This window comes from Chenopodium album, chromosome 17 (assembly GCF_948465745.1).
Source record: "Chenopodium album chromosome 17, dcCheAlbu1.1, whole genome shotgun sequence".
Taxonomy (NCBI): domain Eukaryota; kingdom Viridiplantae; phylum Streptophyta; class Magnoliopsida; order Caryophyllales; family Amaranthaceae; genus Chenopodium; species Chenopodium album.
The window spans coordinates 42,708,566-42,725,775 of NC_137850.1; the positions used below are offsets into that span (position 1 = coordinate 42,708,566).

At 33.1% G+C, this 17,210-nt stretch overlaps 2 protein-coding genes across 2 annotated transcripts; one reads left to right on the plus strand and one right to left on the minus strand.

The window, feature by feature from the left end:
• Positions 1 to 3,261: 3,261 nt before the first annotated feature.
• Positions 3,262 to 4,344, plus strand: LOC145589047 (putative F-box/kelch-repeat protein At1g12870). Its single transcript, XM_081645621.1, has one exon. It carries the CDS (start codon positions 3,262 to 3,264, stop codon positions 4,342 to 4,344), a length of 1,083 nt encoding a protein of 360 aa, XP_081501747.1.
• A 6,344-nt stretch (positions 4,345 to 10,688) lies between these two features.
• On the minus strand, positions 10,689 to 11,804 carry LOC145589048 (F-box/kelch-repeat protein At3g23880-like). The gene has a single exon (XM_081645622.1). It carries the CDS (start codon positions 11,802 to 11,804, stop codon positions 10,689 to 10,691), a length of 1,116 nt encoding a protein of 371 aa, XP_081501748.1.
• Positions 11,805 to 17,210: the final 5,406 nt, after the last annotated feature.

Consider the following 17,210-nt stretch of genomic DNA (forward strand, 5'->3'; position numbering starts at 1 on the left):
CCGTTCTACTCTAGAAGATCATCCGTGGAAGAGATCAAGCCTCGACGGCCCTCAACACAAAAGAAAGAAGGAATTCAAATCATCAAGAACACCAGTTCAACCTCTACATCAAATATTCATTGATCGAGATCAAGTCTGGTTGGCCCTCAATCAAGAATTCAAATCAAAGGTCTACATCAACAGCAAATCAAAGGTTTACATCAGCATAAGTCAAAGTCAAAGTGGAGATCGAATCAGAGGAGCAAATTAGAGATTGTACTCAAAATTATCAAATTAATAAAATTAACTCTTTGTTGCATTTGTTTTGTATCTATTATTTTACAGATTTAAAATTTGTGTTTACAGGGCCAAATTGCAAGTCGAGGTGGAGAAGAAGAATGCTCTCACTAGGACTGAAAAACTCAGGGCTGACCTCTTCAGTAAAGCCACTGTTGAGTATTACATCAAGGTACTGATTCTAATCAGTTTTTGCTAAACTTATTAAGAGTATATGGTTAACATTTTGCTTTCTTATCTAGTTCAGCTTTCTTTACTGAGGTTATTAGCTTAATGGTTTAATCCTTTTGTGTAACTACATGTTTACTACGTAGTATTAACACGTTAATGTATTTACTTGTATCATACTTCGTATATGTTTATATTTCAAAACTTACTTACTCTTTTTGTCTATTTTCTATTGTTATACTTTCACTTTTTACAGACTTTAAATATGTATATCTTTGATTAGATACTTCATTTGTTTCTTTTGAATTACAAGTTTTGAATTAGTTATATCACTTTTCTAAAACATAAGCTTTAAATTAACTCTCTCTATCTATCTCCTATCATTTCTAAAAAAGTAAAAATTGCCTAAAAATTCCAATTTATAAAGTGATGCAATTAAAAAAAATAAAGGAAAAATTCAATATAATCTACGCCAAGTAAAATTTTCAAAAAAAACATAAATAAATAACATTTACAAATTCTTTTCGAAATGAATTTAACATTTCACGCACGTAATGCATTCAAAATTTAACAACCAAAAATTAAAATAAAACTACATACGAAGTAGAAAAGATATATAGGGAATACTTAGGCCTATGTTTGTTGCACATGGGAATTAAATACCCATAGAAAGTGACTTCGTACAATATATGGAAATTACAATTTAAAAAAAATATTAATCATATTTGGTTAACATAAAAGAAATTGTATTTTTCAAGAATTAACTTTCTAAATTTTATTTTGTTTGGTTAACTTTATCTAATTCCACTAATTTCCATGTATTATTACCATTTTAGTGATTTTCTTAAAATTTGAAGGGTAATAATGTAATATCATCAAAAAATTATGTGAAAAGCTTGATTGATTAAGAGATGGTTGAGTTAGGGCTTGTTTGGTTCACCTTATTTTTGTTTATCTAAACTTATTTGATATGGTCTGATCTGATTTGATCTAATCTGATCTGAATGTCAGTTTTGACCTTAAATATAAGATTTTTTAGAAAATAACACCATAAAATAGCCAAAATTTTGATTATAACGCCATAAAATTTGAAACTTTTATTATAAAACTACAAAAAAACCAAAAAAAAAAAATTTGATTTTACCACCACTTAACAGATTTTTTGATGGAATCCGTTAAGTGGGGTCCACATTGCCACATGTCACCATATTATAGGTTAAAAAAAATTTAAAAAAATTTACACCCCAAAATTAAACCCAGCCCCACCACCATAACTGCCACTGCCGGCACCCCAACCCCAGTCATCGGCGCTCCTTTTCGCTCCTACCCCAGCCGTCGGCGCTCCACCCTAGCCTAGACGCGCCTGCGCACAACCCTAGCTCAACTGCCAACGCTCCCTTCCCCACCTACCCCGGCCACCACGGCGTAAAACCACCCCCCTTTTCCCACCTTTAAAACGATCAAATCGACCATGAAAATATACCATTTTGGGTTTCCATGGTCGATTCCGCCCATTTTGAGGGTGAAAGGGTAAAAAATTGGTGGTTTTCGGGCTTTTGGCCGTTAGGGTCGTGGTTGGGCTAGCGCATTTCAAGGCTATGGTGTTTCAAGGTGGCTGGTTTTTGTTCGTGGTTGGCTGAAATGTTTTAAGCGTCGGTTGTGCTTGGTGGCTAGGCTCGGGTGAGGTTGTTTCACCGGTGACGGCGAGAGGTTGGGTTAGTGAGGCTTATGGCAGAGGAGTAGGGCTGGTTTTGTCAGTCCAGGGTAGTCGTCTGGGGTAGCCGACAACCGGGATTGGAGTGACGGCGGTAGAGGCAAGGAAAATCGGCGCTGATGATGAGGGTGGTGGCTGGGGTTAGGAGTTATGGTTTTTTTTTTTTTTTTTTTTAATCTGATAGTTAACTGACACGTGTAAAGTGTGGTGCCCAGTAACGGTTTTTTTTATGGCGTTAGAAAGTGATGGTGAAATCAATTCTTTTTTTTTTGTTTTTTTTTGTGGTGTTATAATAAAATATTGAAATGTATAATCAAATTTTTGGTTATTTTGTGTTGTTATTTTCTAAAAAATCCTTAAAAATTGATAATTTATATAGAAAAAATATATTAAGTGAGGTCTTGTTAGATTTATAATAATGTGTATTTTATTAATATGTGATTTTCATAATTTTTTTCATTACAAAATTAAAGATATTTAGCGATAAAAAATTGCACATAAAACGAAGATTTGGTGTGAACTTATTTTTTCTAATTTAAACTTAATTTTTCTAATGTGATGTGATCTGTTTCTAAAATAAATGAAAATAAACTGAAATTAACAATGCCTAACAAAAGGTTCCAATTTCTCACGTTATAAACAAAATTTAAACAAAATTTATTCATCGTGAAAATGTCATTTTAATTGAACATTTTCATAGATGTATTTATTATTTTACAGTTTGATAAACAAAGTACTTAAGTACGGAGTAATAAAGTGTACCCCTTTTACGCGATTCAATTCTCACCCGAAATGTCATTCAAAATTAACTTTTTTTTTTTTTTTTTTGAGAAAGCATTTAAAATTAACTGTGAGTAGCTGAAGTGCTGAACAATTATGCTAGAGTAGTAGACTACTAGACTACTTCGAGTAGTTTTTGACCTGTGAAGTTGTGAGACAAGTCTCTCTCTCTTTTTTTTTTTCCCCTCATTTATTCTCTGTTTTCATCTCTCTTTACGGAGTAGTATTCAACCTTCATTTAAGTACTCAACCTCTCCACGCTAGTATCATAAACTTTAAAACATTTTATTCTCAAACTTCCAATTAAAATTTCATTTTCAAAAATGGAGAAAGAGATTGAGGATTCAGAATCCCAAACCCTAACTCTTCCAGACGATCTTATTTTCGAGCACATCTTACCAAGACTTCCAGTTAAACCCTTAATTCGCTTCAAATCTGTCTCCAAATCATGGCTTTCCACAATTTCTAACCCAAAATTCGCAAAAACCCACCTCAAATTATTCACCTCTCCATCCCCTCAATTCCTCCTGTTCTCAGGGAACAGCGACAATCATCCTATTTTCACCTCGATTACACTCGATGAACACGGCCGTGTCGAAGAGACCCTTAAATTCAACTTCACCTTTAACGGTGGACCTATTCACGTGCTGGGTTGTTGCAATGGTTTGGTATGTTTTTTTGACAAACATTATAACTTTTATATTTGCAACCCTGTCACCAAACAATGTAGTGATGTTATTGATTGTCCTCAAGCTCCTAGAGGTCATATTGTTGTGATAACTGCTGCATTTGCTTATGTTTCTTCGATTGATGATTATAAGATTGTTTATTTAATGGGGTTATCTGGTGGAATTGTTATAGAAGACATTGATTTGTATACAATCTATATATTTTCATTAAGGAAAAACAGGTGGGATAGATTGTCTATTGATGAAATAGATGGCTCTTCGATTGTCCCGGCTGATGTCCCGGCTTTTGTCAATGATACTCTATACTGGCCTTCGGTTTGCCATTGTGTAGGGGTGAATTTAGTCAATTCAGAGTTAAGTAGAATCACTATAATGTATAAAGATATGATGGATGCGTATAAGCGTTGCGGTGGTTCGGATAGGTTGAGGTTATATGGGATAAAAGGGAGGTTGTCGTGGTGTTTTGGTAGTGATGTTTGGATGTTGGAATCGGATGGTGTTTCTTGGATGAAATTGTATGATCTTAATCGTGATGTTATGAAATTGTTGTGTGTTTCCGAGACTGGAAAATGGTTGGTTTTAAACCGCGGTGTGGTTGCGTTACTTGATCCGAGCAAACCATTTGATAGACAATATCAAGGAGGAACTAGTGTTGGTTGTCCTATTGGTAACGCTTGGAATTATAAGATGAGTTTGGTTTCGCCAGTTCTTGAGTAAGTATTACTAGACGAACCTAATCTTAATGTGTACTTTTTATGTCACGATAAAAAACCAAGATGTATGAAGAAGCTACTCTGTAATTTTCATGGCTAGATTTTCAGAGTAGTTACTCAAATTGTAGTACTCCGTATTTTACTACTAAGTACTTCGTATTTATTAGTCACTTATTTAGGTTTCAAACGGAGTATTATTACTAGTGTTATTGTATTCAGAATTATGTAAGAATTAGAGTGGTCGTTTTATTTTGTATTCTCTTATCATCTTATGTATGATTAAACAGATGTTCGCAACGCTGTTTGATTCTTGCAATGTTTGACAAAAGATTATGCCATGATTGCCATTCCATTTTTATTTAACTACATATACTTTCTTTTTTAGTGCAACAAAATGCCATTTCTATAATTTCTTAAATGTTGTAATATGATTAATATTGTAATTATCACAAACGGAAAATGTACTACGGAATTGAATTTGTGGCTTTATTTGAAGATGGACTTTTGAATTTTTGATACACCGTATTAATGATTAGGAGTTAGGACCTTACAACTGTAAATGGTGATAACTGATAAGGTAGAACTTTGACCATAGACTGTACTGACCCTCAATTTTGACAAATTCGAGTTGGTCAAAATCTCATTGATAGTTTGATACTCTCTCCGTCCCTAAATTACATTCTTATTTGAAAATTTACACGGGAATTAAGGAGGAAAGAATAAGACAAATAATAATAATTAGATAATGCAATGGGAAGTACAAATTATTAAATAATGTTTTTGAATAAAACAAAGATAGATGAGTGATTACTCATGACATGTCATCAATCCTTTGCCAAAAAAAAAAGACCAATCACATGCTCTTAATTGAAAATTTTTAACCAATTATATTCATTGTAATTTGGCACAAGGATTCTGAAAAATTAAAGGCTGAAAAAGTACATTATCTAACCAAATATTAAAAGTGGAATGTAAATACATTAATTAAACATTAAAAGTACAATTGAGAAAGAGAGTGCATTTAGGATATTTAGAAAAAAAAAACTTAATAAAAATAAAAAGGTAGAATGTAATTTTAGAATACCCAAAATAAAAAGGAGGAATGTAATTTAGGGACGGAGGAAATACTACATATTCATTGATGATACGAAGTAAGGAGTAACAAGTATTCTTTTTTAGTTGGAACATATTTTTGTTAGAACATGTTTTGTCTTAACACGTTTGCATTTACTTCTATGAGTTCTATTTTATGTTTCAAAACTAACGTAAGTAGTCTTCATGTCTCTTTTCTTTTGTTATACTTTCACTTTTACAGGTTTAATGTATATCTTCAATCAAATACTCCGTATATTCAATATAATCTAAGTAAAAATTCAGAAAAATTGTTCTTTTCAAGATGAAATTAACATTCCAGGTAATAATTTAGTTAAAATTTAACAAATATAATTGAAATATAACCACATACGGAGGAGAAACGATACGTAGGGAATACTTAGGTCCTGCTTAGCTATATATGAGAATTAAATGCTCAGAAAGTTATAACAATACATGAGAAACTGGCAAATTGCAATTTCTAGGAAATATTATATCCATGTTACATTGACATACTGTAAAGGAAATTGTATTTCCAATAATTTAACTTTCTAAGCTATACTTTGTTTGGTTAACTTTATGTGTCTCCAAATTTGTGGAAAGTTTGAGTGACTATGACTCTATGAGTATAAGAGAGGATGGGATAAGTTACTTCTTATCTACTATAGGAATTTCTACTTTCTACATTTTTTTACTTTTAAATTAACCAAATAATTACTACCTTTGTTTTATACTTAGGTCCTTTTTTCTTCGTCTTAAAAAAATAATATTAAGTAAAAATAAGTTCAGTTCAGTAAAAATAAGTTCAGTTCAGTAAAATTCAGTTTCCTTAAAGAAGAATTATAATAGAAAAACAGTAAAAATAATTTCAGTTCAGCAAAAATAATTTCAGTTCACTAAAATTAATTTAAGTTCAGTAAAAATAATTTAAGTTCAACAAATATAATTTTGTTTCAGTAAAAATAATTTCAGTTCAGCAAAAATAAGGTGAAGAGAACGAGGCCTTAGTTACTCCCTCCGTTTTTTTTTTAAATGCATCACTTTGATTTTTGCACTATTCACATACCATGATTGACTTAATTTTTTCACCTCTATAAAATAAATAAAGTTATTATATGATATATCATTAGCATAATGTCTAGTTTCATAATGTAACTTTGTTACAATTTTTACTAATAGACAATTAAAGATATTAATGGTAAAAAATGTATCTCGTTAAATATGCCGATCAACCTAATACAAATAAAAAAACAGAGAAAATATAATTTTGAAATATTTTATATTTTATAAATAATACCCTAAAATTACCATTAATATGAAACAAAAGTAATACTGTACTTACAATTTCATTTATCTGAATTTGTACCTTTCCCATTACTACTCCGTATTACAATCAGCCTTAATTTATCTTGTCCATTGTATACTTGTGCTTTTGAAATTCAAAAGTTACTTTATTTTGTCTTTATTAAATCGCACTACTACAGTTTGACAAGCATTTTAAACCACTGAACGTCTTTTGGCAGAGATAAGCAGCAAAGAAATCTTTTGGCAGAGATAATTTTTCCTTCCCTATGCTGCACTGAACGTCTGCACCCCTCTCCCCTGCACTTAAATTTCAAGTTTCTTCTGTCAAACGCCATGTCGTTCATTGCGTTTATGGACAAGATTTAAGTACTCCCAAAAAGTTACTTTCTGTTAAAACAAAGGAAACCTCAGACAGTATAATTCGCGGTTATTACTCCCTTTATGTTTTAATAACTCTCTCTCTATGTTTTAATAAGTGTTACACTTATTAAATTCGACTGTGTTTAAATAAGTGTTACACATCTTTTTTTTGACAAAAAGTTACTTTTAAATATTATATCTCTCTTCTCTTATGATCCCCACCCAAATCCACTATCACTTTATTTCTTATATACTTCCTCTCACATTCAATACTTTTCAATAAACTATTATCCTACTATTATTTTTCTTTTACAATTTTTTAATACTCTAATTACTCCACTTACCTCTAATTTTATTTAAATCAATTAAAATGTCTAAAATTGTGCCGGTCAAACTGTTACACTTATTAAAACATGGAAGGAGTACTTCGTATTTTTCTTTTTTGGGTTTAAACGTGCACAATTCAATGTTGGGAGTATACTCCCTCCATCCCATAATCCAGCACCTGTTTTCGAGATCCAAAATATTGTTCTTGTTTCTATTTTTGAATAGTACGTAAAGATTATTATGCCCTCATTTTTTTTTTTTTTTTACTTTTTTCATTGTACTTTTTTCATTATCTTTGAATTTTGCATATACTTAAACAACATTGAGTTTCACTTATTTGTCAAAATAGTTACTTGTACTCCCTATGTCCCATAATACATAACACAGTCAAACATTACACATATATCAATGCACTAATTTAACTTTATCTTTATATAGTTAAATATTAATGAATATTATTTTAAAAATCACATTATGAAACTTTATATTAAAATCTATCTAACAATATATTTTATGATAAAATATATTTTTATTATGTTAGTAAAAAAAATTATGATCAAACCTAATGTATGAATAGTGAAAAAAAAGTCCAACGTCTCATATATCATGGGACGGATGGAGTATATTAGAACCACAAATAAGTACTTCGTATTAAATATGAGAGCGAGAGCGAGAGCAAGTGAGAGATAGCTTAAATAGTAGTTGAAGCTTTCCTCCCAGCTCCATGACGTATTGAGATCGAATCTCATCACTTGCCTTTATATCAAAATAAACTCGTATATTGTGGAGTATTAATTTAGAAATGCATAATTAAATCACGCGCAAATTAGTGTAAACTTTGCCTATACTCTCTCTTTCTCAATTGATGCTAAACCTATCACACTTAATTACTTAAGCTTTGGCATGGTAGATGCTAGTTATTCTACTTTGCTAACCCTATGACAACGAGAATCATAATCCACACTGAGTCAAAAGTAGTAGCCAACATTTGGGTACAATACTACAACATAAGCAGTCAAAGAGCATTTATCCGCAATGTTACTAACATTTCAACGTTGCAAAAAAGTTTAACTCCATAATACAAACACACATAGTTATATAACTGATACCACAAAAGGCAATCATCAATAGAAACCAAGCTATTTTATACTTAAAAATGACTACATAAAACACAAACACTCTCTTCAACTTGAACTCTTTGAAGGCATGAAGCTATCAAGTGAACAGGTCGTTTAACATGATAGACGATCTTTTCAGTTCCCCATAGCTGCAAAGCACGAGAAATCAAGTCAGACCGGTTGCTTAGCATGAAAGGCGATCATCTCAGTTACTCGTAGCTGCTACAATGTAATTTATGTTGACCGCTTTTGTAAATATATTTATGCATACAAGTGTTTAAGAGATAGAATCAGAAATGAGGTTATTCGCAAGAAAGTAGGTGTGGCAGACATTGCAGATAAATTAAGGGAAAATCGTCTGCGTTGGTTTGGACATGTAAGACGGAGACCCGTGGGTGCACCGGTGCGAAGAGTGGAAGAGTGGGATCATGGAGGGATTAAACGGGGAAGAGGGAGACCAAAAATGACTTGGTTGGAAGGAGTGAGGAAGGATATGAAGTGCATGGATTTACGTGAGGATGAAGTTTTGGATCGTAAGGGATGGAGGAGAAAGATTTATGTTGATGACTACACGGAATAATCATATTTGGTTCATGTTAGCCGACCCCACTTTTGGGATTAAGGCTTTGATTGATTGATTGATTGATTGATTGAAGTGTTCATGAAAACAAATTTTGAGTTTCTATATGCTGATTACAAATGATGAGTAAAAGTGTTTCTTTTGCCAAAAGAAGATGGCCTGTATGTATTATACATAATGCAATCTAACTAGATCTCTGTTCCAACTCACCACACTCAGTCACATAGATAAAGAATCAAAAGTCAAGACACATCGGAATTGGCTTATACATTAACCAAAACAACTTACTCATATATCTAAACCCTTAAGCAATGTTCAATTCACCGGGCAGACAGAATATATATGAAGAAAAGGAGAAGCCGAGACGCTAGAAATCTGCGGGTTTAAAAGAAACAACAGGCCATCCCAGAGATCCAGAGGAAAACCTATAGAATGTATATCTTGGCCACCTAACTGAAAATTTCTTTAGGATGTGGAATGCCACCTTAGAGTTACTTCAGTCATCATTATGGAGTTCATTTCATATCATCTAAAACAATTGTTCCTTGTATACATCATCCAAAATTATTGCCATGAATGGACAATAACTTCAGAACAAAAAGTTGTGTACTTGATGTTAAAATCCTATTATGTCCTATTAATGCAGGATAACACCATAAAAGAATTGTTCATGGAAATCTTAAAATTGCTGCAAGAGTTAACAGAAATAAGCGGGCATCCGAAGTTGGAACATGCCTTAAACAAAGAGAGCTTAATTTGTGGTTAAAGCTTCCTACAAAGTAAAGTTAACCTGGATTCATGAGAGATCATTGATCAATTACATATGTCAGGGGGATTTGAAACTAAGGGTCACCTGTTTTCGTGTTAGTTTTCACAGAAAATTTAAAACAAAATGCTTGCAAAATTAAACAAGGAAAACTAAAAAGCATAAAACTGGTGGTCTCTAGAATGATTATAAAGAGAAATGTGAAGGAGAGTGCTACCTAAGAGTTACTTTGCTTTGACCCAAGCTAAATAGTACGAAGTATGAAGTAAAATAGTACAGTATAAATATTACGAAGTAGATACTAACCCTCTGGTTTATTCTATTGGAGCTGGATGATATCGAGTAAAATGGTCAATGTACATGATCTTATAATAATGAGCTTATGGAAGATTAAACCATGAATTTCAGATCTTGAGACAAATTTGTCTGCTCAGGATGCCCGAAACTCCTAGGATCATTTCGACTAGAGAATGGGGAGACAACTAATTATTGACCAGAGCTTACTACATGAAACATAAAAGCATAAAAGCATACCAATACCCCATCATAAAAGCATAAAACATAACTATACACTATACTAACCAAATCATAACACAGACAAAGCTATTGTGCAAATGTTCAAACAAAATAATTGTGGATGAATATCAATCATCAAGCAAAGGAAATTGATTCAAAAGCAACTAAACAAATATAAAAGACCAATGACATTTAGCAAAATGTTAGGGAGTAATATAAACCAGGTTGACATTACCAAAATGAGCACAATTCCCTTCTCTCCGCTACTTCCATTTGTCTTGGATTTAGAAAGGCGAAACTAAGCTTTCAATATAACCTTTTGAGTGAACTATGTTATCACCATTATCAAAAGCAATACCCCCTTGAGACATTTGTGGGGTCTCCCGACTTGGATCGAATACCTTGAGTTCTTTCTTAGTGTGAAGCAAACACTTGCCAGTCTCAGACAAACAATAGTATATGACACCAGTAAGATTGATAGAGAACAATTTCTGCCAAGAATTCCCATCACTAGAGTGCTTCAACATCCAAACATCATCTTCAGCAAAATCAGTTGTTGTACAAAGCAGCGACAAGCACCCTCTCAACTCCAATAAACGCAGTCTCATATTTTTGTTATACATGTTTAGCCAATTCATCGGCGGCAATTCCTTAAACTTTTCTGTAATCAAATCAAACCCAACAATAGGATTGCGATAGAATAAACCCCCAGTAAACATGTAAAAAGTTTCATGAATCAACACTACCAAGTCTAACTCATTCATTGCAAAGTAACCCATGAAACAACTGGAATTATACAAACAAAGATCAAGGTCTGAAATACTAAATTTTATCCAATTTCCAGCATTCAGAGAATACTCATGAATTTGAACATAATTACGAAACAGAAACACACCGAGTATTCTATAATCATCAGTTGACGATTCATGATAAAACAAGCACCTGGCCCCCATACCTTGCCTTATACCTTGAGGGATCATGATCTTTCGATGGCGGCGAGTAGCAGGGTTACCTATCAAGAAAGCCTCACGGTATCCTACTTCTTCGACACAAAAACAAACAACGCCATTACAAGAACCCACAATATACAAGAATTTATATAGATGATCATACCCATTTTTGAATTTCAATTCATCCAAGTATCTTACTCGTACTATCTTGTAATTGCGGTTATGATCATAGTCTAGCAAGTAAATGTTGTCTTCCGATGTAAGTACGATAAACTTAGGGTTGGAAGAGGAGAATTGGAGATGGGATTTAGCAAATTCAGGGGAAGAAATGGTAGAAAGCCATAATTTAGAAACAGATTTAAAGCGAATTAAGGATTTTACCGGGAGTCTTGGAAGGACTTCTTCAAAAATGAGATGATTAGGAAGAGTATTATTGTTGATGCTGCTCATTTTGTTTAACTCTTGCAGATGCTTTCTGGAGATATTTACGGGTAAGAGCTTGTACTTATTACGGTTTCTTCATTAAAATAAATAAATAAATAAATAACTTATTACGGAGTACTTTATTTAAAGAGTCTCTTGGGATGGTTTTTGGTCAATAGTAGCCACTCCTAAAAGAATTTCATAAAATAATACGGAGTAAAATATAAACTCTAGGTATTGACAGAAATACTTGCGTGGACCTGGTCCACAATAATATTATTGTGGACCCGAGGTTTATACACACGCAACTGACATTATATTGAACATAATGACCCTTATTTTTAACATAGTAACCTTATTTTTAACATAGTAACCTTTATTAAAAGTTGTATAACGTTTAATACTATTGTGACTTGAAGTACGACGTTATGACCCTAATTTTAACATAGTCACCTTTTCTTATTTATATTGACCTAAATATTTTATTGAAAAAATTAACCTCTAATAGCCTATATATTACCAAAATGACTTTTTTTTTCAATATAGGGACCTTCATTTTATTATAGTGACTTTTTTTTTAATTAATAAAACAACCATAGTTTCTCTAATGTTAGTGGTCCACAATAAATTAGTGTGAACCAGGTCCATTTAAGAATTTGTAAGGTATTGAAATGTATTTCTTCCTTCCTTTCTATATTGTTGATTTTTTTTTTTATTTTTTTTTTATTTTTTTTTTGTGAAAACACCATATTGTTGATTACGTTTCAATAATTAATTAAAATATTTTTTTCTTCACATTTTCCTTTATATTTACCTATTTTCAATGCAATTTTCACATTGATCAAAACATTTACCTACTTACAAAACAATTTTACCCATTTACGAGTACTAAATATTCATATACTTCCAAAGCAAATAATCCTATTTACCTCTCATTCACTAAAATATTCATGTACTCTCAATGCAGATATTCTTATTTTCCCTACTCCCAAACCATGTAATAATAGAAAAAGTAACCAACAATATAGAAACAACAACTTTTATGTGGGGCTGACTACACGGTGTGGACAGCTTACACACACCTAGTAACCCTTGACCAACTAAGTCATAATCCCTAACCGAGTAACCTTTAATCGACTTAGTAGCCCCTGACCGAGTGGGTAACCGCTAACATAGTAACACCTAACTGACTTAGTATCCCATAACCCCTATAACACTAACAAAGTAACTCCCATAATAGTTGACCACACATGTGAAAGTTTGTGATACGGAAAAGAGGGACTAGATACTTTTTAAAAAAAAATCACAAGAGTGTTATTTGAGTAATATTGTTACAGCATTAAAAATTAAAAAATAGTTAATGACACAGTTCCCTATATCTTACTCTCCAAGAGAAGATAACTTGCATGTAACCATGTATCACTTAATGAAATTTGACTAGTTCTCTGATCTTAAACAATGGAAAACTAAATGTCTCAAATCTCCCCAGACCCCCTAATAAGTTTTTGGTGATTGTTCTAGTTATTTTAAAACGAGTGAAGAATCACCACCTCATTCGTCACATTCACATAGCTAAAGAATGAAGAATTAAGACACATCATGATTGGCTTAACACAAACAACTTATCTAAGAAAAGTACTTCTATATTAAACCCTTATGCAATGTTTAATTCACTGAAATTCAAGTAGAAAATAACAGTATAAATAGTAAGAAAAAGAGAAGGTAGAAATCAGCAGGAATCAAACAACCAGCAGGCCATATCAGAGATCCAGAAGAAAAAACTATTAAGTGTAAATATTGGCCACCTAACTGAAAATTTCACAAACGTGTGGATCAGCAGGATATTCTTAGTGTTTAAAAATTAAAATCCTCTCATGTCCTATTGAAGCAGAAACAAACCCTAAAGGCGTAATCGAATCATATATGGAAATGTTCAAATCAACGAACTTATGTAAGTTACATCCCCTCATTTGTCTGAATATGTAAGACTGAACGACTGAACCTGATTGAATTTGTTTCAGGAGAGTAACAGTTTAGCAACATGTCAGCACATGATATTATGTGAGACCCATTAACGGTTTATGTTCAACTAGGCGATAAATCGTGAAATAAATAACATGAGCACTGATTAACAATATTCTGACAAGGTAAACAATTGTTATTTATCATGAACATCAACATATATTTTCCAATATCAACAGCCAAAGAGGAAATCCTCCGCAATACTCCTTACAGTATAGCATAGCACACAAAGAAATGAAATCCAGCAAACTAAACGTAGATAAACAACAAGCATAAAAGTTATTTACAAACACACATGGCTAATATATAACAGATACTAGTTGGCAAGATTATAACACCCAAAAGATCCTCATCAGAAATCTAGTACGAGTACTGCTAATGTTAACCAAACTAGTTATACTTATAAAGTTATAACGGCTGCATAACACACAAGCTGAGATTCTCTTCTCAGTCCATTCGCTTCATTCTCCCTGTCAGACACAGAGAAACCAAGTCAGAAAGGCTGTTTAGCAATTAGCATGACATGACAGGCGTTCTTCTCAATTCCTTCTAGCTGCAAGGCATGAAGATATCAAGTGAGGATATTTATCATGGAAGGCAATCTTTTCAATTCAACGATGTAAGCTAAGTTAGACTGATTTTGCAAATCTATTTATGCATGCAAGTTTTCACTAAAACAAATTTTGAGTTTCTATATTGCTGCTTACAAATGATGAATATAACCCCTGTATCATAGATAATGAAACTTGACTGGTTCTTTAATCTTAAGCAGTAAAAAAACTACAATTTTCCACCCTAAAGAAGATAGCCTACATAGTGAATCTCTTTCTTTGATCTTATAGAAGGAAAACTTAAAGGGAATTATAGATGGAGATTTTCTAACAAATGAACTTGATTTGAGATAGAACTGTAAGTGACATCTGCTCATTTATCAGAACATGTAACACTGAACCTGCTTGAAAATTTCCTAGAAGACTCGGCTAATTGGTTTAGCTTAGCTTATAGACTATGAATCACCTGTTTTTTCATGTTAGTTTTACAGAGGATTTATAACGAAATACATGCTGAAAGAGGGAAAACTACATAGCATATAGGTGCTGGTCTCTAGAATGAATGCCCCCAAAGAGTTAGCTTACATTATGCACGATAAATTTAGAGCAGGAAGGCGATGATTGGAGGTGGGATTTAAAGACGGAGAACAAGGTGGATTGTCGACTCCTCCTGGATATTGTAGTAAGCGAGAGTTCGGTCATCCTTCAGCTGCTTTCCAGCAAAGACCAGACGCTGTTGGTATGGAGGAATTTGCTCTTTATCCTTGATCTTAGTCTTAACAATGTCAATGGTGTCAGAAATCCCAACCTCGAGAGTTATGGTTTTTCCGGTAAGAGTCTTGGCGAAGATTTGCATCTGCATATTTGAATCATAGGCAAATCAATAACTGAATGGAACAGGTAAAATTGATACAGCATACAATAACGACCTAAATAACCCAATTCAAGCAACAAAGTATAAAACTAGCATAACTTTGATACTACTACAACAACAACAACAAAGTCTTAGTCCCAAAAACTAGCATACCTTTGATACGTTACACAATAATCCAACTAACCTAACATATAAAACTAGCATACCTTAAAATAAACATATTTAGCAAATTCAGGGGAAGAAATAGTGGAAAGCCATGATTTGGAAATAGATTTAAAGCGATGTAAGGATTTGACAGGGAGTTTTGGGAGGATATGTTCGAAAATGAGATGGTCAGGAAGAGTAGTATTGTTGATGGTGTTCATTTTGAATCTCTTCCAACTGATGATCTATGGAGGTGATGAGTACGACTGCAGATAGGTGTTCAGGTGGTGGAGATGAGAAGGGTGAGACTGTGAGAGAGGAAGCAATGGTTTTAAACAAGAACAAAGGTTAATGTCAATTTTGAATCTGATTAAAAGGGGAAGAGAGAAAGCTTTATGTCAATTTTCTATAATCTCTCGACCCTCAGTGTGTAAAGGAGGCATGAATGCTTTTAATAAGAACACATTATAAGATGAAGAGGAGAAAAAAAGACCATCTTTTCAGTTATGTAACTAGAGGAGAACATTGATTCTGAAAATAATTTACTCCGTAACTAACAGTAACATTTAAGCTACACATACACTTAGCTCCATTCACTTCACCTTATTTTTACCAAAATAAAATTATATTTGTTGAACTTAAATTATTTTTGCTAATTTTCTATTATATTTTTTCTTTAGAAAAACTGAATTTTACTGAACTAAACTTATTTTTACTGAACTGAAATTATTTTAACTGAAGTGAAATTAATTTTATTGAACTGAACTTATTTTTGCTGAACTGAAATTATTTTTACTTAATATTATTTTTTTTTAAGGTGAAGTGAACAAAACTTAGTCAACGTATGTGGAAAAGGGGTGTTAGCACTCTTAGCAGTCTAGTTCGAAGTATAACCCATATCAAACCGTAAATATACATCCTCTCGAAAATAAAAAAAATAAAAAAAAAAAAACCTGTAAATATACATTTTACACATTTTTTTAAAAATAAAACTGTGCAGTTTAACTCCTATTTTTAAATTTATTTTTCAACTGATTATATATTCACTTTTGACTCCGATTTGTCAAGTCCCTGCTTAATATCCAAAACTAGAGCTGTCAAAAGTTGACCCGACCCGAAATACCGACCCTAACCCGACCCTAACCCTAACCCGTCTGAACCCGAAAAAAATGGTGACCCGAACCCGACCTGAAACCAACCCTAGACCCGAGTTGACCCGAGTATTTGAGACCCATATCAAACCGTAAATATACATCCTCTCGAAAATAAAAAAAATAAAAAAAAAAAAAAACCTGTAAATATACATTTTACACATTTTTTTAAAAATAAAACTGTGCAGTTTAACTCCTATTTTTAAATTTATTTTTCAACTGATTATATATTCACTTTTGACTCCGATTTGTCAAGTCCCTGCTTAATATCCAAAACTAGAGCTGTCAAAAGTTGACCCGACCCGAAATACCGACCCTAACCCGACCCTAACCCTAACCCGTCTGAACCCGAAAAAAATGGTGACCCGAACCCGACCTGAAACCAACCCTAGACCCGAGTTGACCCGAGTATTTGAGACCCGAACCCGACCATGAACCGACCTAAAGAGGACCCGACCCGAATTTGACCCGTAAATTATTGACCTGAACCGAACCCGACTCGAACCCGAGAACGACCCAAACCCGATTTAACCCGTCAAAACCCGAATTCAACCCGACCTGTTACTAACCCGACCCGAGTTCAACCCGACCCGTTCCTTACCCGACTCGAATTTAAACCCGACCTGGTTACAAACCCGACCCGAAATCAACTCGACTTGTTATTGACCCGACCCAAATTCAACCCGACTTG